Genomic DNA, 23,463 nt, shown 5'->3' with positions numbered 1-23,463 from the left:
TTCTAATAGACTTCACAAGGATCAGATCCCATCTATCCCAGAAGTTCTACCCACAGGTAACTTGAAAAAGAGCATGATTGTTTCAGCTCCTCTCCCGCCTCATGATCCACCCACTGTCACCCAGCTTCCCATTGGAGCCTCTCCCAGGACCGGAACCATAGTGACAATATCGACAGTAACTTTAACAGTTTATCAAGGGCTCGTTCTAAGTGCTGTGTTTCATGATTTAATGTGACACTGAACCCACCCCTCCGTGGTAGATAGGCTCCCCCTGATGACATCCACACTTCAGAGAGGGTGAGTAAACTCCTCCACAGTTTCACAGCTAATTGGTGGCAGAGCCAGGTTTTCGTTCAGGATTTCCACCTCCAGCGCCCAGGCTGAGAGACGCAGAGCTGAGGATCATCTAATCCAATCAGCTTATCTCCCAGGAGAGTCAACACCTTCCCAAGGGCACAGAGCCAGTCCCCTGCCAGTCTCACAGCCTTTTCTCCTCCGTGTGTCATTGAGGATGTGTGTGTGTGTGTGTGTGTGTGTGTGTGCGCGTGCTCGCACCCACAGGGGAGCAGGGACTGTAGAAAGGAGGCGGAGGGAGGAGTCCCAGAAAAGCAATGCTTAGCTGTAAGCAGAGAGCTTTGGCCTTATGGTTTTCTCTCCAGCCTCATCTTAAATGTGCCACCCTGGCCTTGGTCTTCTTCATCCATCCCCTGCCTCTGATGTCACCCGCAGCCCCGCCCCCTGTCCCGCCTCCTGCTCCCCCGGTGGGATGGGCCTCACCACAGCCACCCCATGCCTTCCATCCAGGGTCTTTTTTTAATCTCAGTCTAATTGGTTTGCCTGCCCTGCTGAGATGCTTAATTGGGCATAAGCGTATTGCACGGATCCTGTACCATTGTGAGGTCTGCCTTCTGCTCCGAAGGGAATTTGCTTGCTCTGTGGGCTCAGAAGGAAAGATGTACTTTATGTTGTGCTCAGTGCGCTGAGAACTTACATGAAATTGTTCCTGGGCCAGCAGAGCAGTTAGACAACAAGACAAGCAAGACTTTCTCACTTTCCTTTATTTTCAACCTCTTTCCGTCTCTCTTTTTTAAAGGTGGTTTGTTGCAGTGGAAAGGGCACTGCGTTTGGAGCCATGAGCCCTAGGGTCTAATTTCAGCCCTGCCAATCATTTGCTCTGTGATTTGGGGCAAAAAGCTTAATGTCTCTGAAATTTAGTTTTCCTTTCCATGAATTGTGGGAGTTGGATTTGACGACTTCTATGAAAGGAGTCATAGTGATGCTCTCAGAACAGGGCTCAGGGTGCCTGGGTGGCTCAGTTGGTTAAGCGTCTGACTTTTGGTTTCGGCTCAGGTCACGATCTCACGGTTCGTGAACTTGAGCCTCGCATTGGACTCTGCCCTGGCAGTGCGGAGCCTGCCTGGGATTCTCTCTCCCTCTCTTTCTCTCTGCCCCTCCCGCATTCTTTCTCTCAAAATAAATAAACATAAAAAAAAAGAACAGGGGTCCTGTGAGACAAATCCAGCCCAACACCTACTTTTATGAATAAAGTTTTATTGGAACATGCTCATACTCACTTGTTTATGTATTGTCTATGGTTGATCACACTTCAAGGACAGAGCTAAGTAGCTGTGACAGATAACTTATGGCTGCAGAGCCTAAACTATTTACTCTCTGGCTCCTGTTTTAGAACCTAAATCAGATTGTGTCATTGCTGAAAACCTTCTTTCGACTCTACACGTTACTTGGGATTTAAAAATAAGACATCTTTACCAAATCCAACATAGCCTTTTAAGATCAATGCCTACTCTGCCCTACATTTTAATGTTACTTTTCTCTTCTCGCCCTTCCTTTTATCTCCTCTCCTATACTTATCTGCTCATGTAGGCCTGCCTCCTTCATGACCCCTAAACCTGGCAAACCTTTCTACCTCAGGACCTTTGTACCTGCTATCCCTTCTTCCTGGACATTCTTCCACCAGGTGGCCCCATGTTCTCTTCTTCATTTCCTTCAGGGCTCTCCTTTCCTGTCATCACATCAAGAAGGCTATCTATATAAAACCACATTCTCACCCTACCCCCGGGGATCCCGACTGCCTTTCTCTGCTTTATTTGTCTTCACAGCCCTTCTCCCTCTCTGACTTGTTAGATTTGGCTCTTTATGATCAGTGCGCTCTCACTAGAGCTTAAGCTCCTTGATATCAGCTAATTTGTTTATTGCAATACCCTCAGATCTGGAAAACACAGTAAGTGCCCAAACTTTGAAAACAGAAATCAACTGTTTCAGCTCTAATGCTATTTAAATCTACTTCTGAATGGGTCCAAGTGCTATGGAGCTCTTTCACTTCAGTCTGCTATGGGCAAAGGTGTAAAATTTTAGAATCCTGTAACCCGTATGGTCTTTGCGCCAACATTTCTGCGATGGCCACAGAGTCGCATGAATTCATTCTCTGAATGTTTCTAGCCTTGATTGTGGGCCAACCAGAACAGAGTTTATAGACTGGAATCTAGTAACGTGGTTTGGCCCACAAGGCCCTTCATCGTGTGGTCACTGACATCCTCTCTGTCTTTACCTCCTACCATTTATATCTCTCTCTCACACACACCCCTCCCTCGCCAACCGCCTCGTCCTCCATTTTCGCAGGTGGAGTTCATTCTTCTGGAAACACCCTTTCTCTATCTTTGGTCGTATGTTCTCATCAAGACTGAGCTTGGGGGCGTCTGGGTGACTCAGTCGGTTGAGCGTCCGACTTTGGCTCAGGTCATGATCTTGCGGTTTGTGGGTTCGAGCCCTGCGTTGGGCTCTGTGCTGACAGCTCGGAGCCTGGAGCCTGCTTCAGTTTCTGTGTCTCCCTCTCTCTCTGCCCTTCACCCTCTCATGCTCTGTCTCTCTCTCCTTCAAAAATAAATAAACATTAAAAAATTGAAAAAAATAGACTGGGCTTGTACAGGAGAATTCGTTGACCCCCCCCCCATTCCAGCCCCAGCCCTTTGTACAGGTTGGGTCAGGGACCCTTTCTCTGACTAAAGTTACTGTTGCCAATAGTACAGCATAGTTACGTAGCTTTCGTAAACAGGCACTTTTGTCCACTAAGATGGAAGAATTCCTTAGGGTCAGGAACCCTGTGACGCTAAACAGGCCGTGCCTAGCACAGAGGCAGCGCCTCATAATCATACCCCAGCTGTTGACCTCTTCCCACATTCCTGGCTGTGTCCTACAGGGTCACATGCCTCCCCCCACTTAGGCCTTGTGTCCACCCTGTGAGGAAGGAGCTAGGTACTCAGCATCAGCTTCTTACCTAATTTTTTCAAGGAAGCAACCAAGATGGCAGGCCCTGGGTGGGTAGCTGGTGGGCATCAGAAAGATGTAGAGGCCGTGGGAAAAAAGGAGGGAAGGAAGAAAGGAAGGGAGGAAGAAAGGGAGGGAGGGAGAGAGGGAAGGAAGAAGGAGGGAAGGAAGGAAGGAAGGTTGGAAAGGAGGGAGGAAGGAAGGAAGGGAGGAAGGGAGAGAAGGAATTGAGTCATGGGCTTGTAAGTTGATGGTGAGGTTGGCATTATTCCTGCGTATCAATACTAGTTCTATGGTTTTCACATTTTACTTCTCAGTATCTATATTAAAAGACTGCTCTAAGAATCGGGATACCAATTTGCCACTCCCAGACCTACCACTAACTAGCTGTGTGACTTTTGATACATTAGTCAACCTCTCTGTATGTCAAGACAAGTTAGCTTTGAGGAATGTAGCCATATCCACATGAGAAAAAAAATCAGTAGTCTATGGTCATAAGTTATTATAAATCAAAGTGATTATATATGTACATATTTGTGTAGGTACATAGATATTTGTTCACTGAAGTAGGACTATGTTTCTATGCATATGTATAACTTCATAATTACATGTGTATATAATTTGATACATTTCAGGGGAACCCTCATGAAGAACGACGCTTTTCCTTAGAAATATCTGATGATCCTCGTCGCCTTTTGTTGGTCATCTCTTGCTGAGTAGCACATTCCCTCCATAACTTAGTGATTGAATACAACAGTATTTATTACATCAGTTTCTGTGGGCGGGGCACCTGGGCGTGGCTTGGCTGGATGCCTTTGCTGCCTCCCACCTGTGCTTAGTGGGCTTGAGGCTCAGCTGGGGAAGGTCTGCTTCCAGGTTCACCTGTGTGGTTGCTGTTAGGATCCAGGTCCCTCCGAGGCCCCTGTTCCTCAGAAGCTGCTGGCCAGAGGCTTCGCTGGGCTCCTGACCGTTTGGATCTCACACCATGGCAGAGAGAGATGGACACACACACACAGGGCAGGCAAAACAGAAGTCGAAATCTTTTGTAAACTACTCCTGGAAGTAACGTTCCATCACTTCCACATTCATTAGAAGCACGTGGCTGGGTCCCTTCCTGCCCACCCTCGAGGGAAGGGGATTGAGTACAGTGGGGTGTGAACACCACAGCGTGGGGGGCATGGGAGTCACGTCACAAGCTACCCACCACACCTATGAAATCCTCCTCCGCTGGCTCCCAAACACCCCCCACTCTGCTCCTGCCCTTCCTTCCATGGGGGCAGTTGTTCTTTATTAAAATTTTTTAGGGGCGCCTGGGTGGCGCAGTCGGTTGAGCGTCCGACTTCAGCCAGGTCACGATCTCGCGGTCCGTGAGTTCGAGCCCCGCGTCAGGCTCTGGGCTGATGGCTCGGAGCCTGGAGCCTGTTTCCGATTCTGTGTCTCCCTCTCTCTCTGCCCCTCCCCCGTTCATGCTCTGTCTCTCTCTGTCCCAAAAATAAATAAATGTTGAAAAAAAAAAATTTTTTTTTAAATAAAAAAAAAAATTTTTTTTAAATGTTTTTATTTATTTTTGAGACAGAGAGAGACAGAGCATGAGCGGGGGAGGGGCAGAGAGAGAGGGAGGCACAGAATCGGAAGCAGGCTCCAGGCTCCGAGCTGTCAGCACGAGCCCGACGCGGGGCTCGAACTCACAGACCGCGAGATCATGACCTGAGCTGAAGTCGGACGCCCAACCGACTGAGCCACCCAGGTGCCCCAGGACAGTTGCTCTTAACCACATTTCCGCCTATCTAAGCCCATGTGGACTTTGAAACTATGCTTCAGATATGACCTCCTCTCCGAAGCTTCCCTAGAGACCTGAGAAATCTGTCCTCTTCTGTGTCTTGTAGTTCTTGATTTACAACAAACTGGAAAGTGCTCATCTTCCCTGCCTGACTGTGAGCTTCTTAAGGACATGGGACTGTGGTGTGTCGATCCCCCTCCTGGAGACATCATACTTTTCACTTAGTAGGTGCCCTGCGAGGGTTCACTGAGTGCAGCTGATTAACTTAATAAGTACTTTGAGCTGACTTTATTTAGAATTTGAACGGTGTCACGAATTGTGAGCAGAGATTCTGTAAGCAGGCGTGAACCGTAAGCTCTGAAGTTTGGAAATGTATTCCAACTTGAAAGCATTTTTTTTCAGACCCACATTCCTCTGCTTCAGGGGTCAGACTCCACCGCTGAATTACAAGGGTGTATTCTGGGGTGATCCCCCCCGCCCCCGTTCGGCTTCTCCTTGCTTCGTACCCCTTCCTTCATTCATCTCTCCCATCTTGTGGCAGGAAAGAGAGACCTTTTCATTAAACTCTGGTTCCCATCATTTATCCAGGCTGACCTTACCATCCTCTTGGCTGGTCTGTTTTTCTCAAGGGTCTAGGAGCTTGTAATTCAGGAAGACCTGGTGGTTCCAGAAGGAGCTTCATCTTTGGGAGGAACAGAGATCATTATTGAAGCAAAACCAACCTGAACCAAGGCCCTTCAACTTTCTACTTGTATTCCGTTTGCATGCTTCTTGTTCCCCGTCCGTGAACCTTTAACGATTTTCATGTCTGGGGATTTGTGAGAAAATATAGTTCTAAAACTGTCTTCCACATTGGATTAGTACCTGGCAGTTTCCAAAGGTATTTTTCACACCCGCTGTTTCGTGTAATCTGTGCGCCAGCAATAAGAAGTAGATAATGTTAATTGGATTTTATAGATAAGAAAGTGCAAGTACAGAGAGGTGGTCCAAGATGACACTTGGTCCAAGATGACACCACGTAGTCTGCAAGAGGCAGAGTGAGATCCTGAGCGAGACTCCTGGGTAGAAGCCTCTTCAGTGTTGATCTCCTCATCATTAGTGAAGGGAAGAGTGGAAATTCTCCCACATGGTCTTCGAAATACAGCTTTATTTCTTGCAAACAGTACCTGCTCCCTGAATGCATGTGAAAAGCGTGAATCAAACTGAAATCTGGGCTGATTATTGGATTCTGGAACCATCTTAGAGCAGGTCTCAAGTTGCCTTGTGCTCTAGATCTTGCCCCTCTAGATCTTTCCTCCCTCTCTTCCTCCCTGCCTTCCCTCCATCGACTCATTTGTTTATTCAGATGGCCGGCATTCTTAGGAATCCTACCATGCAACAGGCACCATGTACCTAAGAAAGTTCCATCTCTGTGGTATGGTTCACAGTCTAGCAAGAAAGTTGGAGAAGCAGCTAGGCAACAATGATTCTTGTATCCTGATGCTCTGTAAGCAACATGAGAACGCGGCCTTGTCTGTCTGGCCTACTACAGTATTCTGGTGGTGAGAACAGTGCTCAGTAAATATTTGTTGGCTGAAGAGAATCGAGGGCTCCCGATATAAGTATGATTTGACAAATATTAAAAATAATTGCCGTCACTCTCTCACCCAAGGAGAGATGCCTGCATGGGATGGTTGGGTGGACTTTGCCTTGGGGGGCAGAGGCGGTAAATTGAGGCTTCTTGCTCATCTCTCTTGCCCAGGGAGTTTGCCCGTTGGAAGGTGAGGAACACAGCCATCGAGAGGAGAGACCTGGTCCGTCATCCAGTGCCCCTCATGCCAGAGTTTCAAAGAAGCATCCGCCTGCTTGGCAGAAGACCCACCACTCAGCAGTTCATCGATACCATCATCAAAAAGTACGGCACCCACCTCCTCATCTCTGCCACCTTGGGAGGTAGGTTGGCAGCTCCTGGGCCATGGCTTTGTTCGTGCCTTGGGGGTCTGGATTGGAGGGGAGGTTGGGATGCCCTGGGACCCAAGCCACGCTAACATCTCTGCCGCTGTACGTCACTCAAAAGCATATAAGCCAAATTGACTTGGTTGCTCTGATCATTTCAGAACCCTGGGTTCCATTCCCCGGGACAGTCAGACTTGAGTTTACTAACTTTTGTAGAAATACTAACTTTTGTGGCTTCACCTTGGAATTAGCTCTATTCTTCAGGGATGCTTAATCTGACTGTGGTATTAGTTCCTTTGGAACGTGGTCTAATCTGGGGAAATAATTAAGCTTCAGGTGTTGTTTAGAGAGTTGCCTTTGTTTATGTAAGTCTGCTTTAGGGACTGATAACTTGAGGTTATCATTTTACAAATAGGGTATTATTTGTACGTTTTATGGGCTTGGAGGAGGTTAATAGGAAAGCTGACCAATTGCTTCACGCGGCTTTGCCTTACCTCTCCATCCCCATCAAGTCCAACCCTTAAGAGAGGAGGAGAGAACAGAGGAAATACATTTTTTTAAAGAGGGGGATAGGTAGAGACTAGTGTATTTTGATGCTTATGGTTCTTGCCCACGTGCATCATTTTATATTATGAGCTAAATCTCCTCGCACATCAGTTTTCTGCCATAATGACGAGGGCCACTAAATTTTGAGAAAGCCTCTTTGGTGGGGGAACGCCATGCCTCCTGCTCAGGGAGCTGAGAGGTTGCCTTTAGATGTGACCCTTGCCCGCTAAACATGAATGGTGTGTTGATGGAGGTGGGGTAGGTGGACTGAGGTATAATTAGAACATTCGATCTTCTCCTTCGGAGGAAGGGGGAGCACCAGGAGCTGAAGTGGCGGGGACAGACTCCATGGGAGAAGGAGCCGTGTAGCTGGCAGGAGCTGGCGAGGCACAGGGGAGGTGGCAGGTGCTTTCTAGGCCGAGCGCACAGTATGCATTGTGAGGAAGCCCAGATTAGGAACTTGGTGATCACGGGGGTGTGAGGGGAGGTTGGGCAACTTCATTCATCCTTACAGTGAGAGGAGCCATTGTGTATTATCTGCCCATAGTAGGCACCGTACATCGCCATTAGTCCCCCAAATCTGCAAGCTAAGTCCAATGAGCTCCATTTTCTACATAAGGAAGCTAAGAGGCAGAAGGGATGTGGCTAGTAAGTGACACGCTAAGGGTTTTTTGTTTGTTCATTTGTTTGTGTTTTCTGTTTATTTAAACTAAAAACAAAACAAAACACAGTTCACAGTTTACCCTACGTTTTTAACTTTGGGCTTTCTGTCCACAAAGCCTGCGTGTGTGTGTGTGTGTGTGTGTGTGTGTATGTGTGTGTATACATATATATATATATATATATTGACTCAACATCAGTTGAGTCCAATCCAGACCCCCTCTTTAACCAACTCATTCACCTCCCCAATCCACCCACTCCAAAACCTACCAACCAGCATGGATCCGTTGATGCTACTCAAATACTAAGTAGGACTTTGAATGTTAAATCATGTAGTATAAATTGTATTTTATTGTGAAGTGAGAGCGAAATCACTTCTACACTGAGTGTTTCATTAAGCTACACCCCTTTGCCTTGAATTTCTCCACCTCCCATTTTACTTGAATAAATATATATATTTCAACCTATTCTGTTCTTTAATTAGAAGCTGTGTTCTGTCCGAGTCCCTGGAAATCCCCAATAACAAAGACGTTTCTTTTGCTGTGAAATATATTTTTAATTTCTCCAAGGCGGAGTCGTGAATTATTCACGGAGCCTTGTCCCTCTTCTGTTTTTACAGCACAACATTTTAAAATATGCAAAGCTTTGGATTGAGTTCTAGCGTTGGACAGCGGGCCCTAACTGTGCCCTCGGTCCTCACCGCGGAGGAGCGGGGAGCGGGAAGGGGAAAAGATTTACTGTCGGTTGAACACAGTGTGCCAGATACTGCATGAGGTCCCTGGTAACATCATCACTTCGTTTACTCGATCGTGGAAAATTGTTTCTTGAGAGCCTCCCCGTGCAAGGGGAGAGAAAGGGAAGGGGTAAGTTGTAGTGAATGGAGGGGCAGCTTCTGGAGTTTGCGTGCCTTGGTTCCACGCCAGTTTGGCGTCACCTGCTCCAAGCCTCGGTTTCCTCTCTTAGAAAGAGAAACAACTTAGACTGTTTTCTTCGTGCGCGTTGTGACAATGAGATAAAATGGTGCGTTAATAGTGCTGAGCACGGTGTTTGGACAAACAGGTTGTTGCTATTGTCGGTGTTGTTTCATTATTCTCACTATAATTATTGTAATGTAGTGGGGCTAAGGAGCTGGGGGATTTGGGATTCGAGCCCATTCCTACTACTCACCAGGTGAATAGGAGACCTTGAGAAATTCGCTTTCCTGTCTGGATATCAGTTTTCCTGCCTAAATACAAGAAGGTGCAGAAAATGTTATTCTCTGTAATTTTTCCTAAGAACACCGTGTTCATTTAGAAGAAACCTTCTGATAAGCTGTTGGAGGTGTCAGGTGAGCTCCTAAGGGCATACTCAGACAACAAAAGATGATTCTTAAACTGTCACATGTAGGACAAGTAAATGCATTTATTTGGCTCCTGAGGGAGAAAGAAGGGGAAGGAAAGGCAGTGAGAAAGAGGAAGTGCAGCCAGTGGGAGGGCTGACACATGGCACTTCCATGGGCTCCTCAGGTTGTTGGTGAACTTGATTCATCTCATAAAGTACTTGGTGTGAGTGATTTCCTCATGGAAGGTGGTAAGGGGGAAAATTGGTCTGGAATGACCCATGGGGATACAGGGGTAGGATAGCATTTTCCCATAGCCCCTCTGAAGATCATGTTTTGGACCAGAGGAAACCCCTGGGAGCCTGAGTGATACGTGTGATTAAATTGGCGTGAATGAGGGTGCATGCCTCCCCATCGACAGATACGCACAAATCCCCACCTAGACTTGGATGCAAGTTCATCTACACGCAGACGACCATGCATGTGTGGTGCACACTTGCAGACACACTGGGCTCAACGCCTATAGGTGCAATGTACGCATATGTGTGTGTGAGGTTGCACACGTTTGTGAATGTGTGCAGATTCCATGAATGTCTTTTTATGCGGGAGGGCTTATGTTTTTGTATGCGTGTGTATGTTTGTGTGTATATTCGTTATTCCCCACCCTGCATTTTCGGAAAGCTTCCCTGGGCTGAGAGAAAGGCTGAGGGTAAAGTCACAGGGACTCAGCAGGAAAGGATGAGAGATGCCCCAGAGGGTCCCAAATCCAGACATCTTCCTCCCCCAGTGAAGAATGGTATCCCCCATATACTCGAAAGGTGAAAGGATCGGCTCCCGCCCCCTCCCCGTCCACTGCGCGGCTGAGTCTCACTGTGTTCCCCTCCGAAAGCTGCGGTACAGACAGAGTGAGGCAGATCCCCTGGAGGCCAGAGACACAGAGGAAAGGCCTGTGTGGGGTGAAGAGGCAATTTGCAGGAATGCCCAAATGGGAAAGCAACTCCAAACAGAGCATTCTCTTAATAAACAAGAAATTAAGTCTTAATAATGCAGCAAGAAGCCCATTAACCCCTCTTGATCTAAGGCCTGCTTCTGCCAGTTTTCAGTCCAAAGGGAGCTGGGCCCGTTCTACCTTCTCTTGCGCGGGCTCCTTGGAGAGCCTGCGCTTGGAATATTTATTCCTGTAAATGTGCTCTAACTTCCAGCATATTCACGTATTTAATCATTTACCTCTCTGCCCGCCTATCTGTTCATCAATCCATTCAATCACCTATCCACCCATCCATTCATCCATCCACTTACCCCTCCCAGGATACCCGGACACCTGTTCTTTGTTGGGAACATTACAAAAGAATCCATAGAGTCCTCGTTCCACCAGGCCACCACCCACCGTCCTCGAATTCATTGTCTAATTGTATATAAGGTCATTTTTATGTCAGATCTATCCAGGTCGCTGTGGAGTCCAAAGGACAGAAGATCATGTCCTCCTGCACAACCCGCGAGCCTTCATGGGAAGGTGCAAACGTGAGTGTCTTACCCTGAACTCACGTTTAGGCTTGTGGAACCCAGAGGTTAATTTTGATAATGATGAGTCTTCTCATGGGGAGATTTCAGTCTAGTAGTTGAGGCAGAGACATCGCACAATAAATACTGTAGAATCAGATCACTTCCATATATATTTATTCAGCCACAAGCACTCTGATCTTTGCTAAGCACGTAATACTGGTCCACGTTGTGCTGGACAATGACAGTGAAATGATGGCAGCCTCTTACAGACTCCCTGACCTCACAGTGATTCTCTTCTAACGAAGGAGATAGGCTATTAAGCAAGCGATCACCAGGAAATGTGTTAGGTGATATAAATAAAATAAAATAAAATAAAATAAAATAAAATAAAATAAAAAAGAAACAAAAAAGACAGGGAGCACGTGGTTAGAGTTCTTGATCTCGTTTAAGTAAAGAGTGGGGGATTCGGGGAAGGCTTCCCAGAGGAGGTGTTGCCGTAGGTGACATCTGAGGGATGAGTAGAAGTTAGGCAGGAGGAAAAAAAAGAACAGAAAAGAAAAGTCCCAACAATGAGAGAACAAGGCGCATTTGTGCAGGATAGAGCATCCCTAGAGAGTGGCAAGGAGGCAGCTGGAGAGACCAGAGGGTCATTCCACATTCCCAACAGGGAGGCAGGCACCCTTCTTCCAGGCTGCATTCCACTGTCTGTATCCCTCTACCTTGCTGTCCGTCTGGTATATTGAAATGGTCCCCTTATGTCTCTGTCTCCCTGCACCAGCATTGACCAATTAGAAATAGAAGTGTGAGCCACATAAGCCATTTTAGATTTTTCTCACAACCACTTCTTTAAAAGTAAAAAGAGAAAGGGGAGAAATCATGTTAACAATATATTTTATTTAACGTGGCATATCCCAAATATTGTCATTTCCACGTGTAATCAATGGGATAAGCAATTCATGATGTATTTTATATCGTTTTCTTACATTTTAAGATTTTGGAAATCTACCGTGGAGTTCACACCTATGGTGCATCTCAGTTTGGACTAGCCACATTTCAAGGGCCCAAAAGCCACCCTGGTCTGGTGGCTCTTGTATTGGACAGCATACTTGTAGTCACTCAGTGACTCTAGAACGAGGACAATGTCTTATTTATTTGTCACCCCAGTGCCTACCAAACTGCTCAATGCATGCGTGCTGAGCTAAACTGAATGGACATGATAGAGAGTGAAAGAGGGAAGGTGATGTGATGACATCTCCCTTGGGGTCAGGGTGTAGTGGGAGAAGGTCACCAGAAAGGTGATGCCCCAGTGGGTTCTGAGGAATGTATAGGAGTATTCCAGGTCTCTTACCCCTGCAGGAGGGAGGGGTAAGAGAAAGTGACAAAAGCTGGATAGGATTTCAACGGTCAGATAGGGGAGGGACAGAATGGCATTCTAAGCAGAGAGAAGCATTTGAGGAGAGGAAATCGGCAGCAATAAATCATGGAGACGGAGGGAATGGTTTGACGGGTGCTCATAGAGGGAGACAGCGGTGAACAGACTGGAGGGTGCATGTGGAGAACCGTGGACAGCAATGGAACTCAGTTCTAGAAGCAGTCATGGAGGGATCTGAGGCACAGGAATTAATCTGTGGGTCAGTACTGTGTGCCCTTCCTAGGATAATCACTGTCCTGAAAGCAACTTTGTTTCTTTTTTTTTTTTTAATGTTTATTTATTTTTGAGACAGAGAGACAAAGCATGAATGGGGGAGGGTCAGAGAGAGGGAGACACAGAATCTGAAACAGGCTCCAGGCTCTGAGCGGTCAGCACAGAGCCCGACGCGGGGCTCGAACCCACGGACCGAGAAATTATGACCTGAGCCGAAGTCGGCCGCTTAACCGACTGAGCCACCCAGGTGCCCCTGTTTGTTTCTCTTAAATTCAAAAAGCAATCAGCATCCTCAAGAAATTTCAGTTATCTTAGATATCAGACTTTTGTCCTCAGAAAGCATTGAGACTGTTGTTCTCTGACCATCCTATTGCAGGATAAACTTCATGCAATTGCATGAAAATGTATGAAAAAAAAAGAAAAAATTATTTTTCAGTAATCAAGTAACGGTCATTAACACTCCCATGGTACTCACCGTGTGCCAGGCAGGGTGCAGGTACTTTATGCAGTTAGCTAATGTAATCCCATGATAACCCTATCCCCAGTTCTGCCCATGGAGGAATTAAAGCCTAAGGACGGTAAGTAACTGCTCGTGCAGGTAGTTCAGTCCAGGGAGGTTTGCCCCTGGAGACTGCTTTTTACGACCACTCTACACGACTTTGCTTACTACAACGAACCAGACCCTGCTGGAAGGACCTTACAAGTATTCACTAATTTATGCTTCTTAATCACTCTATGGAGTAGGTGCCAGTCCTCCCCTAATTTTGTGAATGAGTAAGCTGAGAACAGAGACGTTAAGAAACATCCCCAAGTTCACCGTTCATAGGAGGTGAAACCAGACATATAATGGTCAGATTGGTTTAGCAGGTGTTTCTGGATGCTTTTTTCTGAAGTTCTGATGAAACGTCTTACTATCCAAGATAAAAGGCGCCCGAAGTTAGTGCTGTTAGTAATCTATGCACGTGTTACTATGGAAAACTTAATGGAATAAAATACATGAGTCTGTGCATTCATTTCTCGCTCTCTGTTTTTCCACCCCCACTCTCTCTTTCCTTCTCTCGAATTCCCCTCTCTGTGCCTGACATTCTTGCCGCCTTCCCTCCTCTCCGGAGGTAACCTCCTGTCCATTCCACTGACAGAAACGCAGTGCCTGGCTTACGGAGGTAATGAGAATATTTATTGATGGAATTAAAAAAACACTGGTGCATTACCCGGTTACCCTCTACTATAAGCCCAGCCCAGGGCTTCTGTACAAGGGATAGGGCGCTGGTTAATATCGATGGTGTCTGACTTCACTGATCCGACAGTTTGTTTTTTCCCTCTTTTAGGTGTGCGGTTTTCCCTGCCTTTAAACAATGTTTTATCTCTCTCTGTGTCTGTCTACCTCTTTGGCCATCCGTCTGTTCATCTGTCCATGTATCCATCAGTCTAGGAAGGGGCAGCAGCAGGAGAAAGAGAGAAAGGGAAGGAGGAAAGAAAGAGAGGGGAGTGAGTACTAGAGGACCTGGGTGAGGAGGAGGAAAGGACCATCCAGGGCAAGCCCATCATTTTACAGAGGGAGAGTCTGAGCCTCGAGGAGAAGAGGAGATGATACCGGTGAGAAGTACGTGGTGGGTTGGTAGAGGTTGGACTTAACAGCTGAGGGTCTTTCCATGGTCCTTGTCCTGATAGAATTGGGTGCTTCCAGCCACCTCTGCACTGTTTCTCCTTCACTATGCTCTTGATTTTCAGAGGCAGAAGGGAATTTGGGCAAAATTAGTGGGAAGTCCAAGGCTCTTTTCAGCATCCAGGCCCCTGGGGGGGGGCCTTTCCTCCCACCCCCAAAGCTTGATAAGCTCCCTCCCTGAACCTCTTTCCTTTTCCATGCAGGGGAGGAGGCCTTGACCATGTACATGGACAAAAGTCGCCTCGACAGGAAGTCAGGGAATGCCACTCAAAGTGTTGAAGCTCTGCACCAGCTGGCATCGTCCTACTTTGTGGACCGTGATGGCACCATGAGGAGGCTGCATGAGATCCAGATATCAACTGGAGCAATCAAGGTAGGCTTGAGGGGGGCTGGGCTGAAGGTTCTTAGACAGCCATACTGCAACGCGGGTGTTCTGATAGCAGGTGGGCAGATAGAGTCTCTGGCTTCAGCCATAGAGTGAACAGCGCCCCCTGCCGACCCCCCTGACTGACGCAGTCCAGTGCCTTGTAAGATCAGGAGCACTGTCTTTGGGGTGACCACGTGCACTGATTTACTGGGGCAGCTCTGGCTATGGTCATGGCATAATAATCAACAATCCTCTCATTTGCTCTTAAAGTTCTCCCGTGTGGATGATTTTTAGACTCCCTTTCTAGGTGAAAAAACTGAAAGCTACAGTGGTTAAATGATTTTCACAGGGTCATAGAGCTAGCAGGAGGCAGCTTACAGATGCCTGATCAGTAATTCTTTCCATTTTTTTTAATATTTATTCATTTTTGAAAGAGAGAGACAGAGAACAAGCATGGGTGGGGTGGAGAGAGGGGGAGACACAGAATCCGAAGCAGGTTCCAGGCTCTGAGCTGTCAGTACAGAGTCCGACACTGACCTTGAACTCACAAACTGCAAGATCATGACCTGAGCCAAAGTTGGACGCTTAACCAACTGAGCCACCCAGGCGCCCCAGTAATTTAAACATTTGTGGTTTCCATTCCCTTACTCACCCCTCCCCATTTTACAGATGGGGAAACTGACGTCCAAGAGCTAAAGACTTTTTTTGTTTAGGGTTATACAGCTAGAATACCCTAACAGGGACTAAAATTCATCTCTGGACCAGGACTCAGCTATTTCTGTAAAGGCCGGGTAATAAAAATTTCAAGCTTTGCATGTCATATGGTCAATGTTGCTACAACCCAACTCTGCAGCTGTAACACAAAAATCAGCCATGGACAGTATGCAAACAAATGGGTGTGGCTGTGTTCCAATAAAGTTTTATTTAACAAAAAAAGGACATCTGTCACGTGCTGACCCATACTCCCCTGCACCAGTGCTATTCAATATACCCTTCCAAGATGGTAGAAGTGTCCTATATCTATGGTCAAGACAGTAGCCATTAGTCACATATGTTATGGAGCCCTTGAAATGTGGCTACCAGGGAACTAAGTTTGTAAGTTTATTTCATTTAATTTGTGTGAATTTATTTATTTATTTATTTATTTTAACATTTATTTATTTTTGAGACAGAGAGAGACAGAGCATGAACGGGGGAGGGTCAGAGAGAGAGAGGGAGACACAGAATCTGAAACAGGCTCCAGGCTCTGAGCCATCAGCCCAGAGCCCGATGCGGGGCTCGAACTCACAGACCGCGAGATCATGACCTGAGCCGAAGTCGGACGCTTAACCGACTGAGCCACCCAGACGTCCCTAATTTGTGTTAATTTAAATAGCCACATTGACTAGAGTGGATCTAGACTTTCAATTCAGTGCCTTAAAGCACAGGAATTAAAAAAAAAAGATTCTATTTCAAATGCAATAAATTCAGGAATTACCTTTATAAAGAGAATGGGGGGTGAATTTTGATGTAAAGGATTAGTTTTTCTCACGGTTTCAGTGCAGATTTTTTGCATCTCACATTTTCTTAAACCGGATTATACCTGCATTCTACATCTCAATCTTCGATCCAATTTCTACAGACCAAGCCTTATATTAAGATTTTCAAAAATATCTCTGGGGAAAAAGTGTGTGGGTGGTGGGGGGGGGGCAGCAGGGGGCGGGAGGGGGTAAGGGGGAAGGCATTGAGGGAGACTCGGGCAGTGGAGTTAGAAATTGACCAAGCCAACAGAAAAATGAGGGAGGGTGTTCCTAGGAGGGAGGTAGGCAAGAGAGAAATAAATCAGATCAACAAACAAAGAGCCAGCTTATCCCAGAAGAATCGCCTCCATTGGGGGGATTATGTCGTTAGGGAGCTCGGCACAGAAAGACAGATCTTTATGAAGCCATCAGAGTCAGAGTGAAGCAAGAGCCTGGTTTTCATTATCACCGAATGGTTCTCTGCCCGCTGGATGGGATGTGGAATTGAGATGTGGAGGCTCTGTCGAAAGAGAATCTTCTTTTGTGCACCCTGGAAATGCAGCCTCCCTCCTTACAAGGAATTTCTCAGAGAAATTGCCCAGAGGCCACTCAAGGAGCCATTCTTATAGAACCACTGTCTTCCACACTCAGTCTGGGACTTGGCTGTTTCGCTTGCCATTTCTCATGCTACCTCAAGACCAGCTGGCTAGAATCGCCAGCTTTGTTTAAGACTAGCAGCTGACCCAGGTGAGGAAGTTCTGCTGGTAGCTTTTTTGCCCAGGGCATCCTTAGCAGAATGAACTGGTCGTCTTGAGCCTCAACCGATAACAACTGTGTTATTATTTTGTACACACACACACACACACACACACACACAAAGAGAATAAATGGTTTAAAAAACATGACTCATGGACCCTCCATTTATATAGGTTCCTAAGTGCTAAAGGCTTCAAAAATATGATCTCTTTTACCTGTTGAGGTGGGTAAAAGTATTGCTACCATTTTATAGATGGGACCTTGAGGCTGGGAAAGGGAAGGTTTTGCAGCTGGGGGAAGGCGTGGCTGGCGTTTGGAGAGTCACGTGGCTGTGTCACAGGTCACACCATTCCTGACAAGTGAAGCTGTGTCTTTACTGGATGCAAACCTCAAAACTCGCCCATAAATGATCTTGTGAAATTATGGGAAGTTAAGGCTAAAGGGATGAGAAGCCTCTTTTCATCCTAAGTCATGCTTGCTTCAAGTTTATAAAACATCTTCTAGAAAACAGGGATAATTTCATCGTTCTTGCCTAATAGTGTGTATGTACTCATCACAGATTATAGAGATCTAGGGTAATACAATGCCCATTTTTTAACATGTGCGAAGCGTCAGGCACTCAAACCCGTCATGTCTTGTCCCACACCCTTCCTGGAAAGGATTTACTAGCTTCAGGTCGCAGAAACTTAGAGAAGGTAAGTGACTTCCTTAGGTCATACAGCAAATTCATGGCCCCGTTACGATTTCATGCTGGTTCTCCTGATTCTGAAGCACGTGCTTTTGAAATATACTATTGTGCTTCAACGTATTAATTCATATAATACGTAGAGTGACCTTGTGAAGCAAGAGCCAGGGAATGGGTCCTGTCTGTGTGCTCGATTGCTCTGCTATCCTGATGCCTGTTGGTGATAGCCCAAGTGTGGTCCTTGCCACAGGCGAGGTGCCCAGGAAGTGGCCATTGGCTCAGGCCAGGAGACTTTCTCTGCCGGCTTTGCTCTGCTGAGGGCTGACTCTGTGGGGCCCTGTCTCACAAGTCTCTGACAAGGGCACCTGTCTCACACCTGTCACCCTTGATGTGCACTCCAGGTCACAGAGACACGCACTGGGCCTCTGGGCTGTAACAGCTATGACAATCTGGACTCTGTGAGTTCCGTCCTTCTGCAAAGCACGGAGAGCAAACTGCACCTTCAAGGTAGGATGCCCGTGGGAATCGGAGACCAGAGAGGGGGAGGGGGGGAGCCTTGGGATTTTGAGGAGGCATGATGTGGAGGCAGAATAAAGACAAAGATGCAAGATGGAGAAACCAAGGAAGACTACAAATATGGAACTTAGGACAGTTAGGACATGATGCCTTTTAAAAATGTTAACATATACAGGACATTAAATTCATGGTTATTAATTAGTTTTCAGATACAAAGTTTGAAAATGGGAGCTTTATCTGATTATTTCGATGAAAATGTCTAAACAGTGTTATTTATAGATGCTCCAGACCTAATATATATTAAAGTTTCATATCTTGCTGTCTGAATTTCCTAGATTATTGTGTTTGATTTTCAATGTATTTTGGCAGGTGTTATTTGAATTCCAAGAGCTATAGAGCATTTTATAGAATTTTTGGTTCTACGTAATCTTCTTTCTCCTTAATCATTCGTCATCTGTAGTCTTTAATATATGTATACACACATACATATGTGTTTGTGTGTGTGTGTGTGTGTGTGTGTGTGTGTGCTTTCAGCAGAGTTTATAAATGAGAACACTCAATGCTGACAGGGTGTTCAGAGACAGACACTCAGGCACTGCTAGTTAAGAATGCAACAATTAAGGGGCGCCTGGGTGGCTCAGTCGGTTGAGCGTCCGACTTCAGCTCAGGTCACGATCTCGCGGTCCGTGAGTTCGGGCCCCGCGTCGGGCTCTGGGCTGATGGCTCAGAGCCTGGAGCCTGCTTCCGATTCTGTGTCTCCCTCTCTCTCTGCCCCTGCCCCATTCATGCTCTGTCTCTCTCTGTCTCAAAAATAAATAAAACATTAAAAAAAAAATTTAAAAAAAAGAATGCAACAATTATGGGATTACTTCGCTGATATCTTTCAACATGTGTATTTGTTTAGTGTCTGTTTTATGTCAGGTCTATGTTAGGGGCTCCAGATATACTTATGACCTTAAGGAAAACATACCCTTTAAAATAGTAATTTTACCCTTGTTAATTCATCATGAACAGGTGAGGACATTATAAGGAAAAATTACAAGGCTTTGAGTACAGATAGTGCTGTTTTAAAAAGCATAATTTATAATGGGAAAAAAAAAGTAAAAATCTCAATTTTCCACATGAGAGGACTAGGCAAATTATGTAGTATCCACACAACATAATATTAGGCAGGTACTAAAATGTTGTTTATGAGAATTTCCAAGAATGTATGAAAGCGATCTGATATAGTGTTAATTTAAAAATGGGTAGAGTCTGACTGAATGTGCGGCATGATCTTAACAATGCGAAAGGGTAAGGAAAAATAATATTGCAAGGGAATATGCCAAGATGTTAAAAGAGGTTACCTCTGGATGGTTAGGTTGCAGATGATTTATTTTAGGCTTCCCAGTTCTTTTTCTAACTTTTCCACAACGATCATGTATTAACTTTATAGTTAGGGGAAAAAAAATGGCATGCTTTAACTTTGAGCAGACTAAAAATGTGACCTTCTAGAAAGGTGTCTGATAAAGGTGACTCTGAATGTCAGTGGGAGGAAAGCAGAGCTGAGATTTGCAGGTGGAGCTAAGCAGAGCCTAATATGACTTTTATATTCCAGTTCCTTGGCAATCCTTTGATTCATGCTCCTGTTACAGAAGATGGTTGGAAGATGGCACAGGGAGGGCTTGGTAGAGTCACTTGGGAGCACTGAATGGAAAACCCCTCCGGGAATTGCAGGCCAAGAAAGTGGTTTAGTGTTAAAAGAAAACACAACAAAACCAAACCTCAGACACACAGAGAATAACCCTACCTCCTTTAGTAGAGAAAAGAGTGGATTAGTAGGTTTGGTAATAACCTGATAAGAAAGTACATAAGACAGATCTGCCTTGGGCGTGCCCGGATGATCAACTTATTAAAGTTCCTGTGATACCTCCTGGTGACCTTGTGAAGTGAGAGAAGTGTTGGAGTCCAGGAAGCTTGGCTCCAGCCTGCATTTGATAACCCTGCTGTGCATGTTGGCAGTGGAGAGACCTGTGAGTTATAATTGGAGTAAATTTAGAAGGGATTAACAAGATGTTAGTTACCAGGAAGGTATTAAGATCTTAGGGCCAGTAAGAGGCTGATTTCCCATGAAGCTAATGAAGCTTAAGGTCCAGGGCTCCCTCACCATGTAGGTCCCCGAATTTTCTCATTCTAAATACTGACTTTCACACCTCATGTTGAATTCCTTTTCTCAACGAGCAGTTATGGTATAAGCTTCAGTCCTCCAAAATGCAGGTCTACCGTTGGTTACATGATTATAAGTACATTATCCACCAAAAAGGAGGTGACATCCTTGTCTTATTCTAGATTGGTCAGAACACATCTGGAAGGTTAGGGCCAGGTCTGGGCATCACACTTCAAGAGGGACACTAAGAAACTACAGTGTTCCTAAAGAACGGTGTCTTATGAGGAACAGCTGAAGAGAGTTGACTTGGGGCAAAAGGACTGTCTACAGATACCTAAAGGGCTGTCTTACAGAAAAGCTAGTCAAATTCATTAATGTGGATAAAATGAGCCTAGACCTGATGCACTTGCAGAAGACAATAAAGATCCCAGCTTTCTTTTAAGAATCTGTGTTGGGTCAAAGTGGGCATCAGGATGTAGTGGGAAACAGTTTGTGTCCCAAGGAAATATATACCCTATCAGAGAAGATGGGCTTAAACAAACAAAAAGATGCATAAGGAATTGTAGTGGAGAAAAATAGGAGGGCTTCATGGTACCAAATGGTATGGGGACTTAACCTATCAGGGGATTGGAGAAGATGGATAGGATAGGACCTGGAGGATGACGAAGAGGTCAGGGTCATGGATATGGAGGCAGACAATGAGTATCTATGAAGGAGCATTTGAGGAAATGAAAATGTCGTAAGAGATTAAAGCAGAGACATCAGTGGTGAGAAAGATGAAATAATCCTTCGGATCCTGGAAGGCCTGTGCAGCACATTAATGACTCGAACATTAATTTGAGGGTCATGGGCACCATGGAAAGGTTTTTAAAAAGGAAGTAGCATGAGGAGATTGATGTTTTGGAAGATCACTCTGGCTGTCATGTGTCCAATTAATTAGATCGGGGTAGATTGGGGGTGGATGACCCATTAGGGGCTATTGCAGTACTGAAGATGAGAGGTCACAGATTCAGACCATGAAGGTAGCAGTTGAGGTTGAAAAAAACAGACCACTTTTAGAGTTAATTAGCTGGCGTCAACCACTTTTAGAGTTATTTAGCTGGCATCATGACCAGAATTTAGTGAGACGACCATGAAGAATTTAGATAATCTGGTGAATGGAGTATGGGGATGAGATAGAGAGGAAGGGCAGGGAAATACATAAGATTCAAGGCAATATATAATATAATAGAGATAATGAAAGTAATGCATACCATTATGGAGATTCAGAAAAGGGAGTAATTCATTTGGCCTGTCTAGGTAGAGGAGTCATAAGAAAAAAATATCTAAGGAAGAATATTATTCTCTTGGTGGAAGGTAAAACAAAAAAACTTCTTCAATATAAGACAGAAGACTGTCTCATGATTCTTGGATAGGCTGATATTTATTCAGTAGGATACAACAAGCAGTAGGTATAAAGAAAAGGATTTATACATTGAACCACATTAAAATTAAGAATTTCCAGGGGCACCTGGTGGCTCAGTCAGTTGAGCATCCAACTCTCGATTTTAGCTCAGGTCATGATTCCAGGATCATGAGATCAAGCCCTGCATCAGGCTCCATGCTTAGCATGGAGCCTGCTTAAGATTCTCTCTCTGTCTCTCTCTCCTCTCTCCTCTCTCCTCTCTCCTCTCTTCTCTCTCTCCTCCTCTGCCCCATCCCCCACTCTCTCCCTCTCTCTCAATTAAAAAAAAAAGAATTTCTGTTCATCAGATGCTGCTATTGATAGAATGAAAATACAAGCTGCAGAGTAGAAGGAAAGATTTTTGATACATGAATCTGACAAAAAAAACAAAAAACAAAAAACAAAAAACCCTGTGCAAAATATATCAGTAACTCCTAAAAACAACAAGAAAAAGGCAGACTGTCCAGTAAGACAAGAAAATGGGTAAAAGACATGAACAGGCACTTCACAAACAAGAATATCAACATGGCAGATAAACATTTGAAAAGGTGATTAACTTTTCTAGCCCTCATAAAATGTAAATTAAAGCCACAATTTAGTATGCTAACCCCACAATCTGTCTGGTTCAAAGGAAAAACACTGACAACATCAAGGAGTGACGATGTGGAACAATGGAAACTTACATGGAAACTTACTTATAACATCTCCTGCATTGCTTGTGGGAGAATAAATCAGTACAACCACTTTGGAAAACTCTTTTGGCAGTATCTACAAAAAAACTCAGTATGTCCTGGCCCTGTGACCCAGAAATTATAATTCTTGGGAATATGCACAACAGAAATGCCATCTATGTTCACCAAAGGACATGGCTGTTTATAGCAGCTTTATTCAAAATAGCCTACAAATGGAAATAGCCCCAATTGCCCATCAACAAGAAAATGGATAAATACATTGTCATGCATTCATATGACAGGCTACAATGCAGAAATGGGGGAAAATAAACTATTCTTTTCTGCAACAGTATGGAAGAATCTCATGAACATAACATTAAGTAAAAGAAGCTGGACACAAAAGAATATGCGCTATTTGATTCCATTTCTATACTGGTCAAAAATAGCCAAAAAAAAAAAAAATGTGTTGCTTTTGTAGCTCAGAGAGCATTAACCTTCGGGGAGGGAGAATAAGGGACTGACAGGAGATGGGAGAGGTTTCTGGAGGTATCTATGATGTTCTGTTTCTTGATCTGGATGGGAGCACATGGGTGTGTTTACTTTGTGAAAATTCATAGCACTGTACGCACGTGATTTATATGTATACATTTCTGTGTGTATAATGTGCATCTATGAAAAATTTATTTAATAATGTGCTCCATCTTGACATCGTCTGCAAAGAGAAGACATGAATAAAGCAGACACATAGAAGAACAGAAGGTGGTCCAGCCCAGCCAGAAGACAGCCGCATGGACTGAGGGCAGAGGAGTCAGAAATAACAGTGGATAATATTTATCCAGCACTTCCTAGTGTGCCAGGGCCTGTGTTCATTGATTTGTATTACATGCATGTTTATTTGTTTGTTTTTATTCATTTTAACTTCCATTTAATTTTATTATGTAATTGCACTTACTACGTTTTGAATCCTCACCCCATTCCTGGGAGGAGAGCATAAGTAACATCCCTACTTCATAGGTGAGGAAACTGGGGTGAGGGAGGTCA

The 23,463-nt window shown here is 45.1% G+C and overlaps 1 protein-coding gene across 5 annotated transcripts in view; it reads left to right on the top strand.

Annotated features, from left to right (window-relative positions):
- BRINP1 (BMP/retinoic acid inducible neural specific 1) overlaps window positions 1-23,463 on the top strand; it is a 175,664-nt gene that overhangs the window by 104,354 nt on the left and 47,847 nt on the right. For all 5 annotated transcript variants that reach the window (XM_086683851.1, XM_086683850.1, XM_086683847.1 and 2 more), the window contains 3 exons: window positions 6,807-6,997; window positions 14,542-14,711; window positions 18,047-18,152. In XM_086683851.1, the coding sequence (XP_086539977.1) occupies window positions 6,880-6,997; window positions 14,542-14,711; window positions 18,047-18,152 (394 nt within the window). In that variant the 5' untranslated portion in view covers window positions 6,807-6,879. The remainder of the gene's footprint in view (window positions 1-6,806; window positions 6,998-14,541; window positions 14,712-18,046; window positions 18,153-23,463) is intronic.

Source organism: Puma concolor, chromosome D4 (assembly GCF_028749965.1).
Source record: "Puma concolor isolate L17-30 chromosome D4, mPumCon1.1.hap2, whole genome shotgun sequence".
NCBI classification, from domain to species: Eukaryota; Metazoa; Chordata; class Mammalia; order Carnivora; family Felidae; genus Puma; species Puma concolor.
This window is presented reverse-complemented; position numbering and strand designations above follow the sequence as displayed.